This window comes from Eleutherodactylus coqui, chromosome 1, assembly GCF_035609145.1.
Source record: "Eleutherodactylus coqui strain aEleCoq1 chromosome 1, aEleCoq1.hap1, whole genome shotgun sequence".
Taxonomy (NCBI): Eukaryota; Metazoa; Chordata; class Amphibia; order Anura; family Eleutherodactylidae; genus Eleutherodactylus; species Eleutherodactylus coqui.
In genome coordinates, this window is record NC_089837.1 from 351,610,753 (window position 1) to 351,637,508 (window position 26,756).

The following is a 26,756-nucleotide window of genomic DNA, read 5'->3' on the forward strand; positions in this document are numbered from 1 at the left end:
CCCTGTGTGAACCCAGCCGAAGGCTGCATTCACACAAACGTATATCGGCTCGGTTTTCACGCCGAGCTGATAAACGTCATCCTCATCTGCAGGGGGGGGGGGGGAGGATGGAAGAGCCAGGAGCAGGAACTGAGCTCCGGCCCCCTCCCTGCCTCCTCTCCGCCCCTCTGCACTATTTGCAATGAAAGGAGGTGGGGCGGGGTGTGGCTAAGTTCCCGCAAATTAGCCCCGCCTCTCCCCATTGCAAATAGTGCAGAGGGGCGGAGAGGAGGCAGGGAGGGGGCGGGAGCTCAGTTCCTGCTCCTGGCTCTTCCATCCTCCCCCCCCTGCACACGACGACAACGTATATCGGCTCGGCGTGAAAACCGAGCCGATATACGTTCATCTGAATGCAGCCTTAGATGTAAAGAGTTCATAAATGCCACACGTTTACATTCACAGGTGCATGTATTAAATCAATGCCATAACTGCAAGAATGCGCCAACCAAATTTTGCATGCAAATTACACTGAGAATTATATAGGTATATAATTTTCCATCCCGCCACACAAACTGTAACTGTGTAAATCCCACAACCTAATATAATGTGTTGAGTATGAGCAAGTGATCATTTTTTATCATTTATTTTCTGAAGAAAAAAAGCCCCCCCCCTTTAAATATGTTACAATTAGAGAGCAAATATGCTCTCTGATTGATAATGAAGGGGGTGCTAACATGAACAAAATCCATGTTACCCCTCTTTTGGGGGGACACGGCAATATCTGATCTCTGTTTCTCCTCTTCACTGCAGTCTGTCAGCTCCCCTGCAGTCCCCGCTCTTGGCATTGAAATGAGTGTAAAATCATTGCGACAACCACTTCACCTTGCTATATCTCAGGCTGTGTAGCAGCTAGGGAGTCAAGCTTGGTCTTGTTTGCTTTAAACCTATTACAGTGCTTTGCTGTAAGGACATAAGATATATGTCCTTGGCAGGGAAAGGATTAAAAAGACTCTGTCACTTCGGATCACTCCCATAACTTCCAATTCCCCAGTTGTGCGCAGACAAATCAAGTGTTCACTGCATGCCGATGAATAAGAGGTCTAGTCCTCTCCAGTGTGTGCAAACACTCAGTATAATTCTCTATGCAGCAAACAGCTGGGAAGCTGGAAAATATAAGTATACAAATTACACATTTGAACTTTACTTGGCTTATTGAGTAGTCCGAGGTGACAGATTCCCTTTAATCTTTTGGAAACAAATTGCAGAGCTGATTAGTTGGAGCAGATGTCCCCAATATATAGCGGTATAATAGGACATCTTACAGGTCTGGCAACAGTCTTTAATTTTTATTCAAATATGCAAATTTGTAATATTCTCCAAGAATACCCCCTGCAGCTCTGCATTTTTGCTACAATCTTGTCATGCAAATGTGCGGACAAGCTGCTTTATGTTAAAATTCTTGTTGTCCAGAAACCCCCTTAAAAAAAGCGATTTTAATATCACAATCCAACTGCTTTATTTCCATCTGCTAAACATTACTGATTTTTTTACTAGCATAAGAGGATTTCAGGTAGAAAGAGAAAGCCCAGGGGCTGGCAACCATTCTAATCAGGTGAAATGTTTCCTTTTGTGAGTGGAACGAATATCCCATTTAATTCCTGGCTATCATTCTGCTATTCAATTTCCTAATTTACAGCAGTGCTCTGATTTTTCCTGTCTGCAATGTGATTTATTCGCTGCAGCCAGGAAGCATAATCCAAAGTGATGGAAGCAGAAAAAATTGTTTCTTTTGAATGTATCCTTAATCCCAACCTGGAACAGTTTCAACATTGCATCCAGCTGCCCGTAAGATGACAGGAGAGCAAAAGCAGAGCATTTGTAGAGAAAAGAATACATAGAAATGTCAGCACTTGATTACTGATATGTATTTGGTTATCACAGTGTTACCATTTCTAATAGGAGATCTGGTATCATCATTACAGTAAAAGATTATGTTGCCAAGAAATATTCAAGATTGTGCTCTAGGCTTAAGTGGCAGTTGTCTAACACCATTCTAGCAGTAAGTGAATTGTGTTCTATCCTGACATGTTGTGCATTTATTATTAGCAGAGATACTAGGATTTTACCTGTCATTACTCAAGCACATTTTAGAAAATGACAGTAGGCAGGTAATTACTATGGCTACAGCTGCTAATTTGCCTTATTTCCACTTACTTGTGTGATAAATGATTAACTCCTACCTGTATTCTGCCTTCTGCTCTAAACAAACCTGTATTTAGCTAATTAAGAGATGAACCAGTATGACACGATGACAGATCCTCCTTACAGATCAAGTGAGCACAAATGTTCCCCCTCAAAAAAAGAAATAGTGTTTTAATTCATTTATTTTAAAGTACCACTCCGGTGAATTTATTTTTTCATTCGTTATGTAGCTACTCCACAGTATATATGTTGGCTGGTATTACCTTGGCTGGTTATTCCTACCTGATACTCCTGGCCTCTTTCTCCTCAAGTGGTCATGTGATCTTAATTCTGATCAGCTCAAATTTACTTGGGTTTATGTATTCTTAAACTAGTCAGTTTCTCAGACAGCAGAACTCCTGAAGCGATGATAATACGTGGAGTATAAAGGCCCATTTAGACACAACGATTATCGCTCAAAAGCCATCTTGAGTGATAATCGTTGTATGTAACTGCACTTACATCATGCAGTTCTCACCATGCCGTCGCTTGTTGTTGTCTTTCAGCGTGCTGACAGACCACAATAAGCCTTATCAGGGAATAACCTCCTGACCTCCAATGCTGTAATACTTGTTGCCTGTATTGAGAGTTCTTGCAGCAAAAGAGACCTACAACTGTCGCATTATTCACAAATTTATAGACACTAGAGTAGTTTGTAGTCATGAGGATACGGATTAAATACAGTGGTGCCTTGGGTTAAGAGTTTAATGTGTTCCATGATGGAGCTCTTAACTCAAAACACTCGTACAGCAAATCAATTTTCCCCATTGAAATGAATTGAAATGCCATTTATTCGTTCTGTCATTGCTTTCAATGGGGTCGCCGGCAACCCCTGCAGCGATTTTTGGGGAATGGCTTTAAATATAAGCCCTTCCCTGAAAGTCATCTTTAGCATGTGTAAACAATAAAAATTTACTCACCTCTCTGCCATTGCCTGGGGGTCAGCCACGTGTAGCCGCTTGTTGAATTCAATGACTTGCCGAGCGCTGCCTGTGATTGGCTGAGTGCTGTGACCAATCACAGGCAGCGCTCAGATGTCATTCATTGAATGGCTGAGTGCTGCCTGTGATTGGCTGAGCGCTCAGCCAATCAAATAAAGCTCTTTCAGCAGGCGGGGATTTTAAATCCCCACCTGATGAAAGCACTTCAGAGCAGTGCAGGGAGAACAAGCGGCTACACACGGCTGAACCCCAGCAGCGGCAGAGAGGTGAGTATATATATATTTTTTATTTTTACACATACTAGGGATGACATTCAGGGAAGGGTTATATTTAAAGCCCTTCCCCGAAAATCACTGCTGGGGTTGCCAGCAGCCTGTTGCATTCAATGAGCCGTCAGCAGCAGCAGCGGCCCCATTGAAAGCAATGCTGCAATGCGGAAGCAGGCTCGTAACACGAGTTTTTGCTCTTAAATCAGAGCAAGAATTCGGGAGAGAGCCTGCTTGCAAGTCAAGAAGTTTGCAAGCTGAGGCACCCGCAACCCAAGGTATAACTGTATAATAGAACCAAGGCAGCAGCTTTATGGTATGTCCACATGGACTTTGATGACAAGTGATATGCCATAAAACTAGGATTGTTGAGAGTCTGGCATGCATGGTAACGCTCCACAAAAATAAATTAGAGATGCAAAAACAGCTGAACATGTTCTCATGATTGTCAGAGTTCCCACCATACAGATCGTGGCATATTTAATTTGTATGTCATAAACAAGAGCGGAAAACCGCTTTTGTATTACTCAGTGTAGCACAGCAGTGCAAGAAACTTTGAACCAGTGGCTGGAAAATTCTCCAAAAGCAAACAGTATAGAATATATCTCCATTGGTGCTTTCATCTGCGGCTCACAGGACAGTGGGGAATAAGCTTACTGTATCAGTAAATGTAAATCATTTTCCAATATACTGTAAAGACCTGAACACCTGTATATCTTATAACCACCAGGGCAGAACAATGAGCATTCCCAAGTAGAGACAGCAAGAAGAGAAAATTGCATAATGTTTCATTATACAAAGATTAACCTTTATTTTCTAAACCTGTAATACCCACTGAACCCTCTCCATGCACCACATAATGTTCCACAATGCCTTTTTTCATTTTCTCCGTTCTAAGTTGTAGGTAGTTTTATGTGATCCACTTTCCCATCTGTAACAAGTAATTTCTTCCTTCCTTTTCGGCTTCGGCACTGCATGTGCAAGCTGTGGCTAAATCATTTCTAGTGTGCTATTCATTTGATGTGATAGCTTGGCAGGTATTACAAGGAACATTATTCTGTGGAAGTGGTAGACCAAAGCAGCATTTGCTTATACAGTATCTCGCCACAAACATCTGGAAGCAGATCAAATTCCTTACATGCCTGGAGATACATTTTGTATCTCCACGGGCTACTTTAGTCTACACTCTTCTAAAATCATAGTTGAAACCCCAAGTGCATCCCAATTATATAAAGTGCGGGCTAGAAATAGAAGCCCAAGACTAGCATTACATTGCCATAAGCGACGGCATTTTAATGCTAGTGTCAGATGAGTTTTCCTTTTGAGAGTAGAGGGTTTTTTTTAAATCCATTTTATTATATTGGCCTCCTACATGGGTAACAGATGCCGGATGAGAACTACTAATTGTAGAAATTACCGAGCAACACATGTTGTCACCTAACACAGATCATAAATGTCGATGCAAGGTTTCCTGCCATACTACCTGAATAGTATCCTCTGTAATCCTGGCATTCTGTTCATGAACCAGAAAGATTAGGATGAATTGTGTTATAGATTTCACCCCGATAGGATAGTGAAGACTGTTTGAACTTCTCAAATGTGTGGGTCTGACTTCATTTAAGTCTAATAATCAGTTGTACAACGGTTAAAATTCTCACATTTGGAAAACTAATGGTCTGGAAATCCTGAAAATTCAGCATTCGACAAACATGGCGCCAATTCCAGATTAGCAGGAGAACATCTTTGGCATTGGAAAACCAGTTTACAGCTGATCCCCCACGGCTCACTGCTTGCGGGTGATGTCAGACTTGATTGACAATCTGATGTTACCATAGAACAAGGGTGGTGGGGACCGCCCACTTGACACATTGATAGTGCCAGAAGTCAGACCTAAGGAGAGTCTGTTCGGGTGAAAGGATATGAATATAAAAGAAGAAAGCTTGTAGTGTAGTTGTATTTCTTGTATTGAGCAGGGGGTTGGACCCGATAACCCTGGAGATCCCTTCCAACTCTACCATTCTATGAAAACAGGGACAGAGTCTGTGAGGCCGCAGCTCCAGGGCTATGCAACCAGTTCTACTGACTTTATCCTGTGACAGGTTCTCTTTAAGAATTCAGAGTTTCCAATAATCCAGCACCTTCAGAGTATGCTAAATTATCAGAATTCAGCATAACTAAGCACATACAAGGCATTAACAATGAGGAAAAAATATCAAGAGCAACTCTAACATTCTTAACCAGAAGAAAAATCATGGGTATACTGAATTAAATAGGAAAATATTACTATTTCTTACAGTAATGGTAAAAGATGATTGTTCTGAGCACAAAGCATTACATGGACAAACCACTTCAAGTAGCATTAGCCAAGAGGTGCATCAAGACCCAATGATGGCACAAGCCAATCACCATTCAATTTCACTTAGCCAGTATTTCAGTGATTCGGTCATAAAAGAAAGGGAAAGACACATGTACCAGCTATGCCTAGATGATTTCTAGATGGCAGAATGGTGATGGTGGGATTAACACTTCACTTGAAAGTCTTACATCACAACTACAAATCCGTCTGGAGGAAAGTGTAATTCTAAGGTGCTTGCCACAATGAAAATCTATGTATTAAGAAAACAGTGAGAACAGCACAAAAAGTTTCAGTTTCTATAGCAATAAAACAGAGAAAATCCATGTAATCAGCAAATTCTAAGGAAATTAAATATCTTTGTTTTCGTGGTATATTTTTTCTACCCAATTGGCAAATAAACAACTTTAAAAGACGAAGAACTCCAAGCATGAATCATTAACAAACAGTTCTTTCCCTTCATCACCAAAGTGCTAAAAGCAAAGTACAGGAAAATGGCCATTATGTTGAAAACATAAGTACTCACAGTATTCAATGCCCAGCACAATGTCCCTGAAGTAAAGCCAGGCTTGCTCTTCTGAAAATGAGTGGTCACATGGCACCTCCATGACTGCCCTAAGAGAATAAAACCTTTTATTAAAACCCACATCTTAGACAGGAATTCTGTGGACTGAACAAAGGTTTACGGCTTACAAACACTATAGTGGTCAGTAAGGTCACTGAAAATCTTGTATGTAATATCAGAAGTAGCCAGCTGCACACGATTTGCACTGCAGAATCCGTGGTCGGCGACCGCAGCAAATACTGCTCATAGCATACTATGGAAAATCGATTCTTCCTGCACACTGGCAGAGGAAAAATTGCAGCATGCTCTATTTTTGTGCGGTGTCCGCATGGACAGCTTCCATTGAAGTCAACGGAAGCTGTCCGACCCGTGACCTGTCCGCTATTAAAATTGTGGACAGGTCGCGGATTCCGTGTCATCGCCTAGCGACGGCGCAGGCAACATAAACATGTAAAAATAAAAATCTGTATGTGCACGTCTGTTGGCAAGCCGCCAAATCCATCCGAAGATAGGTACATGCGGATGCCGGTACGGGCACAGGGCTTGACTCCGCTGCGGGCTCACGCATACGGTATCCGACCCGTTTGTGTGCAGGCAGCCTTAGAAGGTTCACACATGTACAACAATATTTACAGTACACTATAACTATATCAGATACTAAACCTGCTGTATCTTATCTTGCCCACAAATATGTTTTATTCTTCTTATACATCCAAAGCTAAAGTCAGAATGATGTTAGTAAAAGTACAGCACTTCACAAGTTCACACATGACAGAGGCCCCTCCATTTATAATGCCTCAGCTTACAATATTTCCAACATTCAATGGTCTTCTACTAGGCAATCCTAACTTGAAACCCCATTCAGCATACAATGACGCAGACACTACAGCTCTATGGCATGCTTCATTGCCTGGATCAGCTTCCACTAGCTCTTTTTAACTTTTACATATTCTTTTTTAACTCTTTTATAGAAGGACTTGCTATATTTATATCAGTTATTTGTTTATTTTCTTTAATTGTCCCTTTTTCTTAATTGGAGTGACATTTTGGAACTTTAGAATCAATCACTAGTTTTCCATAAAGTTATGGTCTCCAATGTTTGCAACTTCCAGTGGGACCAATTAATATAGTATATTGAGGTGCCATTGTGCATAGAAAACTAAGTTTTTTGGGACAATCACATTTTTATATACTAGCTAAATTATATAAAATATTTACTTACCTGTATAGATGCTGATGAAATTTTGCTCTCCTCTTATCAGTGAAGAAAGGCTGCAGCTGGTAGATAATAACCTGACACCATCCATGCATCTGGACAGGTCTTCACTAGGAATAGATGTTACCACAGCCATACCATGTAAATACAGTTGTGGTTTTCACCAGTTATGATAAGGAATAGGATTCCAGCAGCATCTATATTAGTAAGTGTATTTATTTTATACTAAGGTCTGAGAAAAAAAAAAGTTATTTCTCAGAAAAAAAAATCTGTTAGGCCTCATGTCCACGGGGAAAATCAGATCCGCTGCAGATTCTACATGGAGAATCTGCAGCGGGTCCCTCCTGCCCCGCGGACATGAGCGCCGAAAATAGCAATTTAAAGCATTTACCTTTCCGGCGCGGGCGACGAAGATCAGCTGTTCCTCACGGCCGGATCTTCATTTTCGGCCGGCGGATGAATTCCTGACGCTGGCGGCACGTCGCCGGCACGTCGTCGACGTGCAGCGCGCATGCGCCGGGCACATCCGCCGAGCCGAGCAAGGGAGATGCGGCCGTGAGGAAGAGAAGAGCTTCGCGGTCCGCTGCGGGTGAGTAAATGCTTTAAATTCCTATTTTAGGTCTCCCGCGGATCCGGACGGCTTCCATAGGCTTCAATAGAAGCCCGCGGGAGCCGTCCCCGCGGGAGACCCGCATGAAAATGGAGCATGGTCCAGATTTTTTCATGCTCCATTTTTTTTAAAATCACTTTTATTGACGATCCGCGGGGTATTTATGTACCCGCGGGTGGTCAATGCATCCCTATGGGATGCGGATCCGCATGCAGGAAATCCGCTGCGGATCCTAAATCCTATTTTCCCCGTGGACATGAGCCCTTATACCTTATTTTTAAAGCAGAATTGTTATTTAATTTAATTCTTCAGAGTAGGCTGTTGTGTGTACATTAGGAATACCACTATTTTTGGATATTTATGGGACTTACATATAGAATTTAATCACCAGTTTTCCTTTCTGCAGCCTCTAATTCTCAGTTCTACCTGAGCTGGTGGGTGAAGACTAAGGCCTCTCTCACACAGATGTTCTGTGGTTGTCAGAGGCTCCCATTGTTTTCAATGGAGCCTCTCACACAGCCTTAGACAGCAGCTTGATCGCGCTGCTTCTCAGTGCCGCGATTCTCAAGCGGAGTCTGTTCTATTTTGGGGCATTTAGTGCTCCTCATCAATGATGAGGAGGGGTAGAAGCCGGCGATGCTAACAGATCCTTATGGTTATATCTCCAATACACTGCACAAAGAGTAGACAGGATTCTTATGCCTTATATGTCTGTAGCACACCCTTAGAATCAGCAGCATGGAGGATATTATGCAGCAGTACTGAGCAGTGTAGATATGAATCCAGCAGTGAGGCAAGATAAAACAATTACCATCCAGCAGCATTTGCGTTTGTCTCTGCTTCGGTCTCCTCCTAAAAGCTTCCCCCCCTACCCCACTTACCCTCTCTAAAGACTTTTATGTAGCTGATCTGTCTGTGAGCTGCTAACTTGTCTTGACTGAAGATGGATTTATGCAGTGAATTGAGATTCAATGATTGGTGATAGAGAGATGCCAAAATAAGTGAAAAAAGGGGAATTTTCTCTAATAGGATATACTACAAAGTTACTTAATTTTGTTTGTACTATTAACTTATGACAATTTTTTTAAAAGAATGGTTACTTTTTAAAAACTATAGGCAATGGTAACATCCAGGCATCCCCATGTTTTGGTTGGTGAGACCATAATAGAAAAGACTGAGAAGCTTTGTTCTAAACTAGAGTAAGTCATCGGGGCAAGTGGGCAAACAAGGACCATAGTTTATTTTTTTTAAATGCAGTTGGTATAACTAGACACACATAGTATAGTACGGTATGCATATAGACTTGGACTTTAAATCTGCAAAAGTCAAAGCAACAACACTAAACACAGAAAATTACATACCCTTTGCGTAGAAGGTCAAATACTGGGGGGGAAAAAAAAAAAGAGTAAAGCAAATTATTAGTAAATTTGATAATCCAAATAAATGTACACAAAGGGAATAACTATGTAACATATTATGGCTTATTAAAGGGGTTGTCTCGCGAAAGCAAGTGGGGTTCAGCACTTCTGTATGGCCATATTAATGCACTTTGTAATATACATCATGCATTAAATATGAGCCATACAGAAGTTATTCCACTTACCTGCTCCGTTGCTGGCGTCCCCGTCTCCATGGCTCTGTCTAATTTCAGTGTCTTCTTGCTTTTTTAGATGCGCTTGCGCAGATGGGTCTTCTCCCTTCAGCTCCGCTCGGCAGCAGCGGTGTTTGGCACCGAAATTAGACGGCACCATGGTGACGGGGACGCCAGCAACGGAGCAGGTAAGTGAATAACTTCTGTATTGGTCATATTTAATGCACGATGTATATTACAAAGTGCATTAATATGGCCATACAGAAGTGTATACCCCCACTTGCTTTCGCGAGACCACCCCTTTAAGGGAGTATTCGGGTTTTAGCAAATACATGTTATTTTTTGTATCATGAAAAGTTACGTGGTGTTTCACAATACTTTCTGTATCAATTCTTCAGTTTTCAAGTTCTCTAATAGCTGTAATAGGAACTTCCATGGTTTACTACAAGGGAATACAAAACTGTCACAGTCATGCAATGGACACAGAGGTGTATGGCTTGTTACAAGACACAGCTCTGATGCACATACTGTATTTGCACGAGTGGATTATTTACAGAAATACGTAAGCTACTGGCGATTGTGTTTCCTGCATGGCTGTATTTTTTAAGAAGTGTTAAATGGATTATATGAAGAATTTTTCCAAAGCTGTTCATCCTGATGTAAAAAAATAAAAGAAGCCATATTCCCCTCTCCTGATTCCCCGTCACTCCTATTCCACCAGTACGCAGTCCGCTGCTGGCCTGCACCTCTGGCTGCAGAGTGATGATGTCCTGACAATGGGACATACGACTACTGTAGCTAATCACAACTGAAGTGACTGGCTACAATGGTCACATTTCCTTAGTGTTGTTGACATAATTGCTGGATAACTCACCAGAAGAAAAACCTAGAAGGGACTAGGAGGTGACATCACGTCGCCTTAACGGCCCTTTTACATGGGCCGATAGTCTTTTACATGACTGCACGAACACTGATGTCACCGCGAAGGTCGCCAGTGCTCATGCAGAGCATTTAATCTGAGACTTTCTGCCGGTTTGCAGGCTTCTCACCCACTTCTCGCTTAGAGCTTCACCTCCTATGGGAAGTGCTGAGGGGGGAGTGGATGAGAAGCCAGCGAACAAACAAAGTTTTTTAACCTGACTGAAAGGTCAGCTTAAACAACCGTGAATGACAAGTGAGCAATTTTTTTTCGTATTCACAGTGAATAATTAGCGCTCAAATTTGATTTTGACAGATAATCGTTACATGTAAATGGGCCTTAAGAGACAAGCTAAAGAGTAAAGGCCCTTTTGCACGCAACGATTATCACTTAAAATTCGAAGTGAGCGATAACCGTTACGTGTGAAAGTGCAACTATCACTCACTTGTTAGCAGTCGTTTAAGCTGACTTTTCTGTGAGCTTAAACAACCTCGTTAGCACTCGTCGGCCTGCTAGCTTGTCGTGCTGTGTGAAAGCTCTCCGTACAGCGCTTCCTACAGGAAGCGCTGAGCAGGGAGCGAGAAGCTCGCAAGCAACCAGCAATTTTTTAAGTGTGAAAGCACCACACGAGCTCTAACGACCTTAGTGGTGACGTCAGTGCTCATGCAGTCACTGAAGAGACTGACGGTCCATGTAAAGGGACCTTAACTCATCTGTAGGCCATCACGAGTTAATCAGGATCCCTGATTAACTGTTCGCCCAACCTGCTCTATTGCAGTGGGGCCTCACATCATCAAAGTCTGGAACAGAAGTGCCATAGCCAGCCTCACTCATTGAAATCATTGGGAATTAAAGCCTCTTACAAGTCCATGTCCAACACCAATGTCAGAGGCAAAAGAGACGAAAGCTTAATAGCTGGTTTCAGTGCCCACTGATTTCAGTGGGGTGAAGCCGGCTATGGCACTTCTGCTCCTGACCCTCTTGATGACATCCAGCCCTGCTGGACTGACAGCAGGCTGGGTGATCAGCTGATCACAGGGGATCCCATGCAGTGGGTCCCCGGCGATCGACTATTGATGACCTTTACCGAGCATCAATAGTTTTTGCCCAGAAAACTCCATTAACACCTTATTAAAACTGCATTGTGAACACCGTAAGGCCGCCTGCACACGGGCTGATTTGCATTGTGGAATCCAGAGTAGGCGTCCGCCTCCGGATGCCGCAGCAAATGCCGCCCATAGCATGCTTTGACAAAACACAATTTCCTCTACACGAGTGGAAATCGATTGCGATTTTCTGCTCGGGAGAAGAGATCGCAGCAACCTGCGATTCTGTGCAGCTTCTATGCAGACAACTTCCATTAAAGGCAATGAACGCCGTCTGCCCCGCGACCCTTCCACAATCATCATTGTGGAAAGGTTGTGGGATCCATGAAATTGCGTAATGATGGGGCAGCACAATCTGGACTGAGCATGTTCGCCAGTCGGCACATCAGCAGCACAGATTAGAAGACGGCGGAGAGGTACGCTGGGGTCGCCGGCCAGGCACTGGAATGGATTTTGTTGTGGGATCCCGCATGCGGAATCCAACCCGTCCATGTGCAGGCGGCCTAAAAGAGAGAAAAGGTGGGCCAAATTTAAAAGTTGTGCTTTGGAGCTCATCAGATTCTAGTTATGCACTTGCCTAGGCGTAAACAATGTTACTGATTGAATGACAGCAATCAGAGATTCTGAAAACAGCAGGGAATACTGAAAAATTGTATAACTTGCTTTTACAAAGAACATTTATTTATAGAAACTAGCATATCCTGTAAAAAGACTGAAACAGGTTGTATTATAAAACTTTTTTTTCTTTATAAACAAAACATTTTTGGAGTTTTTTTGTATAGAACTATTCATATCAAAAAACCTTTTTAGAATTATTCCAGTTTTCATAATGGCCACTAGAGCAGACATAAAAAACACTGAAAAATGCCCACACTTATTGATACAGGGGTAAAAGGGCAGGCAAAACACCGGTTCCCAGCAGAATATGGCTACCCCGGGGAATGAGTTATACAAAATGTACATATGCAATACATTTCTATAGGTGCCACCAAAATAGGAGTGTGACTTGCTGCAGTACAGTGACATGCCGAATTTCAGCTTTTGGGTAAAAATGCTTTGTAAAGAAGTTGTCTCTTAAAAAAAAAATAAGAAAAATGAAATTAAATTTTGTTTATATGCCTTTAAAGAGTGGGAATCACAGATTAAGATTTGCATTAGCTACAGTCAATGACTACATTCGCTCTGGCAAGCATCAGCTTCAGTGTTTATTGTGATCCTCCACAATAACAAGTTAAAAAAATATTCAACACTTTACCAGACAGACCCTTTCCAATCATAAACATTATAGAAGAGATCTTGGGTAAAACTGTTGTTTAAAATTGCCAATTTTAAACTCCTCCTGTTGACATGAGTGTTCCCATGGTGTGCTGTTGTAAGGGAAGCTGAGTGCCATTACTAAGATTTAGCTTTCACTGTGTAAGAACTAAAAAAAAAAAATCACATGGTAGTTGCTTTAATTTTCAAAATGGGATTACTTATGTTTTTCCTCTATCTCAGAGGACCTCTTTGTTAAAAGTTGGCAATTCATCCATTTCAATTCAGGAGAAATTGTGTTTTACAAACTGGTTTCCAGAAGGGTTTGCTAAAGATGTGACAATAACAAACATCTTTGCAAAAGGTCACAGTGACCTCTAAAGCTTGAAGCATAATGGAGGGAAAAGCCACAATAAATCAGAATGATTTTATAATGCTCACCGATGACACGTTAAAAAGCCCTTCTCTAAAACGGTACAATTTATCTTAAATGGGACATTTTCTAGCATCAGCAATCACTTTTCTTAGGGGTGTCTTCACACAGTGCCGATTTGCTGCAGATTTTGGTGCAGATCTGCAGCTGATTTCACCCTTTCAAATGAATTCAAATTGAAAAAGGTCTATGTTGCTCGATCCCAGACCCATCCAGCTGAACCCAGCTCATCTGCTAGCGTGTCCTTACCACCTCGCCCCCCCAAACAAAATACATGATGAAACACAACTTCCTTACTGGACAACAGAAGGGCTCATTCAAATCCTTTAAATAATTCCACAAGGAGTAACGCATTACTTCCTATAACCCCCCTTCCCTTCATCTTAACCCCCTTGAGTCTTCACCCCCCACGCCCAAAGTCTCCCACCTTTTTGTTCTCCCCCCTCATTTTCCTTTATACAATTGTATACCAAATTTAAATAAGTTTAACAGCTCTGTTGATCCTTAGAACCCCCTGATTTAATACATGATTGCAATGTTTAAGTCTTTTGAATGTTAACTATTTTCAAAATCAATTAAAAATCTTTGTTAACCAAATTGAAAGTGTAAAATCTCGGAACCAAAATCTGAGACAAAATCTGCAGCAACTCAGCGACGTGTATACACACCCTTAGTACACTCTTTGCAAAGGGCTACACAGTAACCTGAAGATCGCAGTGTTACACTGTGATGTCACATCTAATGACTGTCAATGGTGTTACCTTGCGACCTGCAACCTAACATGACTGCGGCACGACAGTCACAGGAAATCTAAATCGGTTGGATTTTGCTTTCAGGTCACACGGTGCATGCAACTTTTCCACTACAGACATCAATATAAGCGGCACAAGACTGTAACTTGGCTATTACATGTCATCTGGCTGTTGCTTAACAGCCAAACTGCAGCTCTGAAGCTCTGAAAAAAGTCACGTGAGAGCAAGTTGTACAAATGTTTGGGGTCACAAGACTGTCCTATGGCGTATGTTGCCCTAGCCTTATTGTATATCTGCATAATGGTAGTAACTTATTTCTCCCTTCAGCATTTAGCATATAGTGACAAATATCTGAGCTATGACTTCAGCATGCTTGATCCCTTGTTCACTTGGGAGATAAGCGTTGGCAGAGGTGTCTGGCTGCTGCTTATCCTCCCTCCCTAAGGCAATACATTAGAAAATTTGGCTGATCAAAACATGCATGTTCATGGGGAAGTTGTGAGAGAAAGCTGTTCAGTCTAAGTGGATTCAAGCATGCAGTGTTTAGCAATGTTGACTATAAAGTATTTAGCATTGCTTGTTTGGCAAACATGCAAGACTTACAGCTTGTACTTTTACATTTCACAAAGTGCAGAATGTTCAGTATTCGCATATCCCGATGTATTACAGAAATTCATAACCAGGCACTGGGAATCTAGTGTGAGCTATCCAGGGTACTGAATAGTCCATAGTTTTTGTATTTACAGACTAGGCTTGTGTTACATAAGTTTGAAAATACACGCTCATTAAGTTCAAGCTAACTGTATGATGCAGAAGGCGAAGCAGAATCCACGGAGTGATTAGAGCCAATTATGCCTCACAAAATAAATCCTTTCTGACTTTACTAGAAAAAAAAGTCAGTTAATTCCTCTAGACCATTTCTAACATTAATTACCTCTCTGTATCTCTAAATTATAATTGGTCAGGAGATAAACATCTAGGCCTGTTTTTAAATTCCGCCTACAATTTTGTCATGACCAGCTCTTGTGGTTGGGCATTCTATAGTTTCTGTACCATCGCTATAAAGTACCTTTTCATATTCGGATGATGGAATAGTTTTTCCTCTATGCATAAATTATATTAATTGCACACTTCATGTGATGCAGTGTTTTCAAACCTGTGTCTCTGACTACTATGACACTACAACTCCCAGCAGATTCTGGCAGCTACAAAATGCAGTTACACAACAGCAGGTTGGAGACCACTGTTGAAAAACAAATGTGTCAATTTTTATTATTATTGACTAGAGATGAGGGAGCATACTCGCTAAGGGCAATTACTCGATCGAGCATTGCCCTTAGCGAGTACCTGCCCGCTCGGCAGAGAAGGTTCCGCTGCCAGCGGCGGGCGGGAGCTGCGGGGGAGAGTGGGGAGGAACAGAGGGGAGATCTCTCTCTCCCTCTCTCCCCCCTGCTCCCCCCTGCTCACTGCCGCAACTCACCTCTCACCCGAACCTTTTCTTCCGAGCGGGCAGGTACTCGCTAAGGACAATGCTCGATCGAGTAATTGTCCTTAGCGAGTATGCACGCTCATCTCTATTATTGACCTTATATACACATATTGCTAAAATCATTTCAAGAGGTATTTGTTTCTAAAGCTACTCAGCGGAGGGAAATAGAAGAGAAAAATCTTATATACCCATATAAAGGTTATCTTCAGCTGGATCATCCAATACCTGTTAAGTAAAATAAACATAAGTGAATTATTGATGGGAATTAATACCTTTTGGCACTTTATACTTTTTTTTAAAAAACAAATAGCTTACTTAACATAAATCATAACATGTTCAAGATGGACTCCACAGTCAAGATCTTTTTGGACACATGTACAGATCCATGTATCAGATCAATTTGGAGGGAAAATAGTCTATTTCTCCTACACCCATGGTCAGGGATAGATTCCCCTGTATTTACATGCAGTTTTCTATTAAAGCAGGTCGGTAATTAGGCCACTGCAAACAGGTTTTTGAAAATGACATTAGAAGTACTTGATAGTAAGATGATATATATGCTGCTATTATAAGTTTCTATGTTGCATTAAGCCTTAAAACTTCAAGGTGTACTTTAAAAATGGAAGGATAGTATGCAGATATGCAAATGAATTAACTCCTAATACCTACCTCAACTAATCTGACAATATTAACATGGTCCAACTTTTTCAAAATTGCTATCTCTTGATAAACCCTTTCCAATGGGGCCATTGGCTTTGCCTGATCTCCAGATGCAGTTTTTGATCCCCTTGGGGGTGGTCGACCTATCGAAATGGAAAAGAAGATAAAAAAAATTAAAATCCATCAACAGAATACAGGTCACTAAATTTTGATTCTTGTGCTTCTGTATCTTACCAGAATGTTACATGCTGTAATGGTAGTGAGTACCACTTTGTCTCCAGTCAGTTATACTGTCCTTTTACAGAGGTCACATGGTTGGTTTATTTTTTTTCCAAATGCCAACAATGTGGCCTCCTAGGCATTAAAATGTCCTAGTGCAGTTGGTATTTTGTTCTAGTGATTGGGACCCAACCAAGATCCTAGTAAAATACCATAAATGTCTTTATTTAGACAACCCCTTAAAACAGGGGCACATAACCATTTTTGGTGTAAGGATTGCATTGTCATGTAAACAGAGCCTTACTCACATAATAAATAAATTGAGCACAAATAATAGAATGATATGTAAACTAGAGGGCCATATGGAATGAAGGTCTCTCAGCAGGGTCACCGCAGTGATTAGAACCAATTGCCATATTAAGCAACTCCTCTTTACCCCAAGGCCACATCATTTTCCTCCATTCCTTAGAGGCCTTATCTTCACCACTGCAGCATCTTGGACATGAACTCCCTCCACTCTATTCCTTCCACAGAATCACAACTCCCCACACATAGAACCACATCTCCGCCATGACAATTCCCCCCCTGCACATGTCCAGCTTATCCCAATTCCCCCTGCAGAGAACCACATAATTATTCTCCCTCTGCATAGAACCATTTCTCCCCCATTACAATTACCCCCCCCCCCCCCGAGCCATATCTCCCAAATCATAGAATCCTCCCAACAGAGTCATGTCTCTCCTGGTACATCACAATCTCCTCCCAATGACACATTTGTCCCCTCCCACCATCATGTAGTTCTTCTTCCCTACTACCCATCCTCCATCTCAGCCATTGGCACACAGACAAAGCTCAGCAAGTAATGAGTGCCTTACTGGGCTGTGAAGGAAAGCGCTCATTGGTTCACACAGGCACCCGTGGCCCAGACATAGCCTATAACCATGTGACTGTAACCTGTACTAATCTAAGTGCGCTTTCCTTCGCAGCCCTACTGCGGCCAGTCCTGGAGGTCTTCAGAAATATAGCGGATCACACAGATAAGTGATCAGCTGCGTTTCTCTTAAGAAGGGTTGCGGCTTGTGCACCTCTACCTCTACTTATTTCCCCTTTATACAATGGACTGTATTTATTTAATAGCTTTCCATAATGATCCTTGTGTAGATTTTTGGTGTTTGTTTTGGAAGGTTTCTACCATAGAGAGTATGTAGTATGTAAACACCATAGCTTTGTTATGCAGGAAAGATATACCAGTGCAAATATAAAATTAGCTGAAAAAAACTATGAATGCTTTGAAAAGTGACTACACTGTCATTTTAAAGTTTACCCCCAGTGATGTCATCTATGCCTCCCACCAAACGTTTTCAGATAACAGCGGAAGACACAACCGGGCGTTTGTGAAGTCCTGATGCAATGCAACTGAATAACACTAGAAGCCACTCTTAACCCTTTCCAATCCAATTTTGGATTCAGGGTTTCCTAAAAGACTTTTTGCTGTTACAATGGTGCCATCTGCTAGCTAAAGCAAGTGTGTGTGCGCCAGAGAGTCACCTACAGCGGAGTGGCTGGCAATAGACGGTAAGAATACCCTGTCAGATGTCTTCTGACATTGGAGCTGTACAAGCTTCAATCAGAATGTAGGAAGACGTCAGACTGTGCATTGGAAAGAGTTAAAATGTTCAGATTACAGTGGAACTTTGCAGGACAGGCTTTCAGCATCATATAGGTTCCCTGGCACCCCTCGCATTTAAGCTTCTCCCAGGAGCCATTGGAGGTACAGTACGTGTTTATAAAATGGGGCAAGGTTCTATATTTACTGCCATTTTAAATAGTATTCAATATTTAAACATTCTACTTTATATTACTTTCCCTTACAACATCAATATGAAGCTAATTGTACAGTAACTGCAGTGCGCTTCCCCATCCTTTACACATTGTTCACATAATGGAGTGGAGTATACTCCCTTAAAAGCAATCTCGCATTAATCAAATTACGCTTCTACTTGGTTTTCTTGAACATCAGTTGATGTCAACCATGTATGCAATCTTTCAACTTGAAGTACCAATGATGTGTGGCTTGTACAGATCTGTGAAAAGGTCAGAATTATATCATATTCCGACGCCAGAGTATAGATGATTGAATATCCCACTATTCTAGAGAGAAAAAGAGTTCGGACCTAAAAAGACTATTAATCATTTTCAAAGAGAGTGTGATGCAAGTTACGATATTCAAAGCATGTTAACTAGAGCTTCAGGATATGCTCTAAAGGTGCTCATTAAATGTATTTAATTTATAGAATGTAACATTATAATGTAGTTAACGGTGATGAACTGAAAGGATTGCAATTTTGTCCATCACTCCATAATCGTGTAATGCATGCAACTTTGGTTAAAACTATAGAACAGACTTCTACAGACCACATAGTTAGTAAGGCTACCCTAAGCTTGATGGTGTAACCAAACTTTCTGTACATCTAGTGAAAAAGAAATGTCATCTATGTTTAGCTCTATAAGCTAAGCTTATGGGCTGAAAGTAGGTGACCCGCTGACTCCGGGGATGTAAGTGTTATACTTACCTCCCCCCATCATTCTCCTGGTGTTAGTGCTGAAAGCCACTGTTCAATGCATTGGGTGGCACACTAAGTAGTCCTCCTCTTCTAATTTTACAATGAGTGGACTACTTAGCAGCGTTGCTCAATCCAGCGGCGGCTTTCAGCACTAACACTGGGGGAATGATTGGGAAGTTAAGTATCACACTTTATTTGGAATGTAAGCATATACACTTACATCGCCGGACTTAGTCACCTACTTTAAACCCATAATCTTAGTTTATAGGGCTAAAAGTAGGTGACAGCGTCTCTTTGATGACTAGGAAGATTCTCATACACTTCTTTCAGTAACAATCAAATACTAACAATTAAAATAAGAATTATGTATTAATTGAATAGGCCTTACTAAAGCAAAGGTTAAAGGCAAATTTCCAGTAAAATTGAAAACCTGACTCTTACTGGTAAAGTTAATCCCCATTGTATAGGACATTCCACAGCCTTGTTTTGCCACCAGTGTCTTCTTCCCATAGCCTAACCCAGCATATATTCCTGGTGGACATTAGGAAGGCCTTAAAGAGTAAGTGTGAAACCACCCTCATGCCTTGGATTATCCATAAGGAGGGAGCGAAGGCGGCACATGATGCTCATGGACGATTCTAGACCTAAAGCCCATAGTGAGAATATAAGCTTGCCTACTTTGCTTTATGATGCTAAGGTGCACAAATTAGCTCATTTCAGAAACCAGATGTTCCTTCAAAAGAGCAACCCCTCTGTAGATGGCACTGTATCTGTATGCTTGGCATTTGTCAGTACAGAGCAGGATGCTGGTGGGCTGGATGAGATGCTTAGGATGCAGCTAGGGGTGGGATGGGGTGCTGGTTCTCATGAAATGGAGACAGTACATGAATGCAAACTTGTTTTTCAACCGATGCTCTATGAAAGAAAACAAAAAGTAGTATACGACATCTAGCAGATGGAATAAAATAATCATCTTTATTAATCAATAGTTATAATTCTTACATCAATGTCTACATGAAAAGCTTGTCTGCACACCATGGTGTACATTTACACTCATCTGTTACGCATTCATGTAAGATTGGGGCTGGATGTTCCACAAACTCTGTCTCCTCCAGACTCTCGTCTGGCTCTTATGCTTTTCGTTGCTGGATTGCTAAGACAGCCAAAATCTGAAGATAATGCCATGGGCAGCAGCTTTGAGGCACGCTTCCTGATCTGCAGACCTTGCCCAAGTATGGGCTATTCTGGCAATTGTAGTTGTGTTATTGCTATTGTTATCTGCTATTTCAGATTTCCTACTGCTACTGACCTTTGGATTGACTCTGACCATTTTTCTAATTCCCTCTTGGTTTGTTGAAACTTCTACAAATCTGACCTCTGGCTTGTTTACTGAACTTTGCTTATTCTCTCTTCCCCTGATACTCCTACCTTTGTTGACCCCCTATTGCTAGTCCCTGATTTTTCGATTATGCTTTTGTGTCTGCTTCTACAAGTATAACCAATCCATGCTACTATGAACTTGGGTGTTTCCTGTGGTATCTAGAGAGAAGTCCACACCTCTTTGCTGGATTCAAAGGCGGTGACAACATAATCCATTAGACCCTGTGACCAGATTAGCCTACGCAAATTTGATTGTGGAAACACAAGGATCCAACCCAGGTGCAGATACTTTTTCTCATAAAGCACTGCGGACATTTCAGATCTCTACTAAACACGGACTACAGGATCTTCACCAAGATACTGGCCAACTGGCTGAAGGTTGTCATTGGGTTTTTTCCTAAGATTCATACAGTTGAGGCTATCCAGGAAACATAGCACCTTTGAACGTAAAGACTGTGACATCATAACAGTCCAGATGTCGATGAAAAAGTGGATTGATAACCTTTCTCCTTCCCCCCTCTCTTCTTGGTGGATCTGTTCTTCAAAAAAGTTTCAGGCTTGTGGTTTCCTTTCCATTTCCACCTTTTCCCCCACTTCCTCATCTCCTGGCACTTGTCTATTGCTTGTTGAGTGAAGTGTAGCTTTATTAGAATGTTAGCATAGTGCCGGGTGTAATGTATAGTGTACAGTTCCTGCCGGCACACATACTATTTTATGGCCTTGAATTGCAATGTACAAAAGTGAGATTTATTGTATTACTGTCAAACTTGCACTGATGACTAAAATGAAGATATTTCAATAAAAATAAAACAGGGGTACAACTCTTCCTTTTGGAGGAGTCTGTGGTTTGGCTGACATGAGCTAATTTGCATACTTTTTTTCATGGAGCATTACCTTAAAAACACGTCCCCATAAACCAGCTGTCTCTCTTCAATAAGAACAATTGGAACCAGTTACTCTGCTGAGGCACAGTTAAGAAAAATCTAATGGCAGTAGTCTATATATACAGAATAAGGATCCCCATGAACCCACCAACAGGAAAGTCATGTTTCTGCATCAGAGAATAAACTCTAATATAGCTGTAGTGTAGAACTAAACACACGAAGCTGATTATATTGTATGTACAAAGACACTTTAAAGGCATTGTGCTATATTTAACACTTCTCCTCTATCCACAGGATAAATGTTTAATTGGTGAGGGGTTCAACCACTATAATCCCGACCGATAGCCAGAATGGGGCTCCTGTATACTATACTCCCAAACATGCGTTCTGCCACTCCATTTACTTCAGTGGGACTACTGGAGACAACTGAGTAAAAGTGTTAATGGCATTCATGAAAATTACAGTTTGTAAAACTTTTACATAAATGAAAATACATACGTGGGAAACCATATTGCTTCAATAATCTCTTCTTGGAAAGTACTTTCATAGCCTAAGAAAAATAAAATACTGTAAGTTATAAAGTATCACATGCACACATACATTATATCACTGCTCTTCAATTGGTATAGCAGTGCATAAAATTGGTGATACTAACAAACTATTTTAAAAGAGTATACATATTACCTATACTATAGTTTCTTGTGAAACAAGCCCAACAAATCCCCTGAGGTGGGGCTACAAAACCTAGGAACCCATAAAAACGGGCATTTATATACCCTGAGGTCTGAGAACGTTCCTAATTGTGTCCATAGAATAAGGTGATAATTTTAAAATTAAACATGCACAGTTATATATATATAATAAATCATATTTACAGCCAATGTAGCACAATAATGTGACCAAAAGCTATAAGGTTAAAAAAAAGTTGTATGGGATGCAATTGCAAAGGAATGCATAAAAGTATACCATGATAAAAACAAAAAGAGGACCAGTGCTACACCTCGGTGCCGACAGAGTTCCCCAAGTGTTTTCTTGTTACTCAGTATAAAGCACAATAGTGCTTATTTACAAAAATTGGTATAGAGGAAAGCTAAATAGATTATCATGAATTATATGAGGGGCTTTCATTTTTTGCTATGAATAATAAACTTTATTTACCTTTTGGAATTTAATTTCTTTCTTAATTTGAAAATCAGTTTTCAGTTATTTCACAGCATAGTAAAACAAGTGAAGTACAAAAACAAAATAGGGCAATAATAAGAGAGAGTTTCCAGTGTTAAAAATGCATCGCATGAAAATCGCAAGTTCATGCATTGTGATAAAAAGGAAGCTCCATAGGAAAACATGGGCTAGAAAAAAGAAAAAATAATAATAATAATCATCGCAAAACGCCGAAAGAGGGCAAATGCCATGAACTTTACTGCTTTATTTTCTGTAAACAAGTCTATATATTTTTTACGTTAGTAGTCCAACCCATTTCAATCGGATGCAAAACAGACATAAAAAAGGAAGTGTCCTCCAACAATAAGCCTAACCTCAGGACCCTTTTACAAGGGCCGATAATAATTCAGACTCATTCAGATTCTAGGTGAATTGTGGGAATATGAATGATAATCTTTTTGTGTAAATGTTGCCGACCGAGAGAGGAAGAATCCATTTGCTTATAGTTCATCGTTCAGTTTAGCCAGGTATAAAAACTGAACAATCGGCACATGTAAACAGGCAGTCGTTCATTTAGGAACAACTGCCTGTTTACTGTGAATGCAGAAGGGCGATCGGCACAATCTCTGGCACGCTCCACCCCTGTTCACTGAGAGATCATTGCTCTTTTGTGAAAGCACAGGAGCGACCATCGCTGGGGCGACTGTCGGCCGCTTTAGCACTTGATAATTGTCCCATGTAAAAGGACCTTAACTTCTTGTCCACTTCATCTTCTATTCTGGAGAATACATATCAAAAGGGGTATTCCTTGAATTAACATTTATCGTCTATCCACTAATTTTCATGATCAGTCATCACGAGATCAGATGTTTTTCTTATGTGAAATCATGATCAGACATTTGTCACTTATTCTGGGGATAGGTGATAAATATTAATTCTGGAAATTCCACTTTAACAGGGTTGTTTCAGAATTAAACATGATCCCCTATTTAGAGTATAAAAAATAACTTGCTGATTGGTGGGGGTCGCACAACTGAGACCCCTACTGATCCCTAGAATGGGGGTCCCATGTCCCCGACCTCCTCACTGCGGGCTTACTGCACCCCCAACAGTGAGGGGAGAATGAATGGAGTGACGGTCGCACAAGCACGCTAGCGTTCCATTCATTTTCAATGGGACTTCAGAGATAGCAGAATGGCAAGCACTCGGATATTTCTGTCAGCCCCACTGAAACAAATGAAGCCCTGAGCGTGTATGCTCAGCCAGCACTCTAGTCACTGTGATGTCACTGCAGGTGGGAGAAGCGACCCTGCAGTGACAAGCAGATCTCAGGATTGGTGGGGGTCTCAGTGGTGAGATGCCCACTGATCAGCAAATAATCCTCTATCCTGTGAATAGGGAGATACATTGTAATTAGTGCAACCCCTTTATGAAGTAGGTTAGGTTTAATGTCAAAAGATAGCTCCTACAGTTTCCATTCCGGCAGTTTACACCTGCTGGAAAAGATAGGTCTTGCCCTATCTTTTGCCGGAATACGCCGGCCATTCCCATAGACTCCTATTGGAGCCTATGAGAGCCGTCAGGAAATGGGGGAAAGAGTTTAGCAGTGGCTTGTGTTGCTTAAGTCCCTCCCCCTCTACTTGCTGAGAGCTCCCATAGGCTGGGGAGAGAGGGGAGGGAGGTTAGCACAACGCCCTTGGCTGCCAGCAAGGGGCAGAGAGGAGGAGGAAGTTTTGCAGAGCTGAACTCTCTCCCCCCCGGCCGATGGTATTCTGGGCTACAGCGTATATACGCCACATTCAGCCATCTGAATGGGCGAGAAAACGAGACACGTATCCATGACTTGGTCATGTCTACCTCTCGTTCGGCTGGCCAAAAATCGCAGCGCCCATGCGTAAAAACCCTCATAGTGATAATAAATTTGTAATCACAACAATATAAGACAGTTGTAAACTAGTGACAGATCGATTTTATATACAGTTGCAAGAAAAAGTAAGTGACACCTTTGAAACCAGCTGGATTTCAGCATTGATAACTAATAACATGCGGTCTGATTGTTATCTAAGTCACAATTATAGGCAAACACAATCCAACTAAACTAATGAAATACAAATATTTCTACCATTCATGTCTTATTCAGTACACTGAGTGAGAGGGGTAGGGGAAAAAACTGATAGGGTTAAACATCCACATCAAATGATAACTGTAGATCCCTTTTAAAGAGACCTGTCATGTCCTTTAGTCAGCAGGGCCGGCTGCATAGCTTTGCAGCTGCAGCTCTGCTGACTTTATTGCAGCCTTTCCTTTGTTCATGGTCACCCTGATCCAGTGTACAGTCTTTTCTGAGATTCTACCCGGCGCTGTTACAAATGGGCAGTTCTCACCATGCATTGTAAAATAGGTCTGACCCCACCTATTGACAGTGAGTGGTGGGGCCTGTCCACTCAACACATTAGCAGCTTCAGGAACCAAAGTCCAAAAGAACGGACTCTAATTGCAGAATCCGCGATTGCTGTCCATTGAGGACTTTGCGCGGCAAAATGCAGGCATTAAGAGGCATATAGTTTAGATTTTTTTCTTCACACTTGCGGATACGAATCATGTATTCTGCGAGCAGTTGAAAAATCGCCGCATGCTCTATTTTGCCACAGACCACACTCGGATGGCCTCCATTGGAGTCAATGGTCATGTCCGACCCGCAGTCTATATACAATTAACATATACAAACCAAGGGGAAAAAAAACGTACTGCGCTTGACTGCCTGCGAGCCGATGCGGTCATTCGCAATACAGTTTTTTTCAGGTACGCAGGGTCACTGGTCAAGCTTGCAGACTGAATTCGCGGTGGGCCTCCTGTATGTGAAATTCGACCTGTTCATGTGAGCCCAGCAAAGGGTGAATGGGGGTGTGTATAAACAAAAGAAAGACATCATTGGAGTGAGCAGGGCCAGGGCTTTAAAGCTCTGCAGTCAGCCTTACTGACATGAAGACATGATGTATTCTCTTTATGCAGCAATCATCAAATATTCCTGGAGCAGCAAATAAGATTTGCATAACGTCGAGGAGAAAGTTTGGACCCCTTCTTCCTGCAAATGTGTTTCAGATCATCAAGATTTCTGGGATACCTTGTGTGCACAGTCTCTTTAGGTCTGCTACAGCATCTCAATAGGGTTAACCCCTTAAGGACCAAGAACTGTAAATTTACAGTGCTTGGTCTTGGGCTTTATTCCTGCCCGATTGCAGAAATACGGCGCTGGATTAGAGCCTCTGCTCTTGCAATCAAGCATGAGCAGGTCGGGTTCTAAGCTGTTAGTCACAGCTGAGAATCCGGAGGAGAAGCAGTTTTTAACCCCTTCTGCCTTCTCCTTTTGCAGGTAAATAGTGCTCAATGAGCTCTATGTACTAAGAAGAGAAAGTGGAAGTATGACTTCCACTACGCGAGCCGGCGGTAACGTGACCTCCGGAAGCTCCCTGGCAAAGCAGAGCTGCAGGGTCCTAGCAGAGCTTGATCAGCTCTGCCAGTGATTAATGTCACTACAGCAGATGTTTTCCCCTGTAACTGAGACTCCTATGGATGCCCCAGCTATAGTGGAAAAGTGTGTAATAAAAACAAAACATAACATATGAATGTCCCTCAGTGGTCTTATATGACGTCAAGGGAGACATAGATGGTAAAAAAATAGTTACAAAAATAAGTAAGAAAAAAAATGACACAATAAAATAAAAAAATTTATATAAAAAAGAAAAATGACCCAAAACAGACGCGAACCAAAACAGTCGCCGTATGCGCCCTGTAATACGAAACCATAAATATTATATATCAAAACATCTGAAACTAAATCAGGAACCCATTCCCATACTTTTTTTTAGCCTAAATATACTAATTTTAAAAAAGCAACGATAAAGTAAAAAAAAATTTTTTTTTAGCTTTTTACCCCCAATAAAACTAAAAAAAGGGATAAGAAAAAAAGTCAGTGAAAAAGATATTAAAAAAATAGCCCTATATGTCACGGTAGAAAAAAAAAAGCATCAAAAAAAATTTGGTAGCTGAAGGGAAAAAAAGTGCAGTTAAACCACCACATGAGTTAAAGCCCCTAAAAACTTTTTATGGTTCTCAAATCTTTAATCTTGATTTTTTCCCCTAAACAAGCTAAGGCTCTGTTCACCATCTACA

General features: G+C 41.4%; 1 protein-coding gene across 3 annotated transcripts in view; it reads right to left on the reverse strand.

Annotated features, from left to right (window-relative positions):
• Nucleotides 1-26,756, reverse strand: part of CAMKK1 (calcium/calmodulin dependent protein kinase kinase 1) — a 204,229-nt gene that overhangs the window by 59,903 nt on the left and 117,570 nt on the right. For all 3 annotated transcript variants that reach the window (XM_066576900.1, XM_066576892.1, XM_066576908.1), the window contains exons 5-9: nucleotides 21,921-21,972; nucleotides 16,385-16,518; nucleotides 15,904-15,940; nucleotides 9,533-9,554; nucleotides 6,307-6,395 (exon numbers count right to left, since the gene is read on the reverse strand). In XM_066576900.1, the coding sequence (XP_066432997.1) occupies nucleotides 6,307-6,395; nucleotides 9,533-9,554; nucleotides 15,904-15,940; nucleotides 16,385-16,518; nucleotides 21,921-21,972 (334 nt within the window). The remainder of the gene's footprint in view (nucleotides 1-6,306; nucleotides 6,396-9,532; nucleotides 9,555-15,903; nucleotides 15,941-16,384; nucleotides 16,519-21,920; nucleotides 21,973-26,756) is intronic.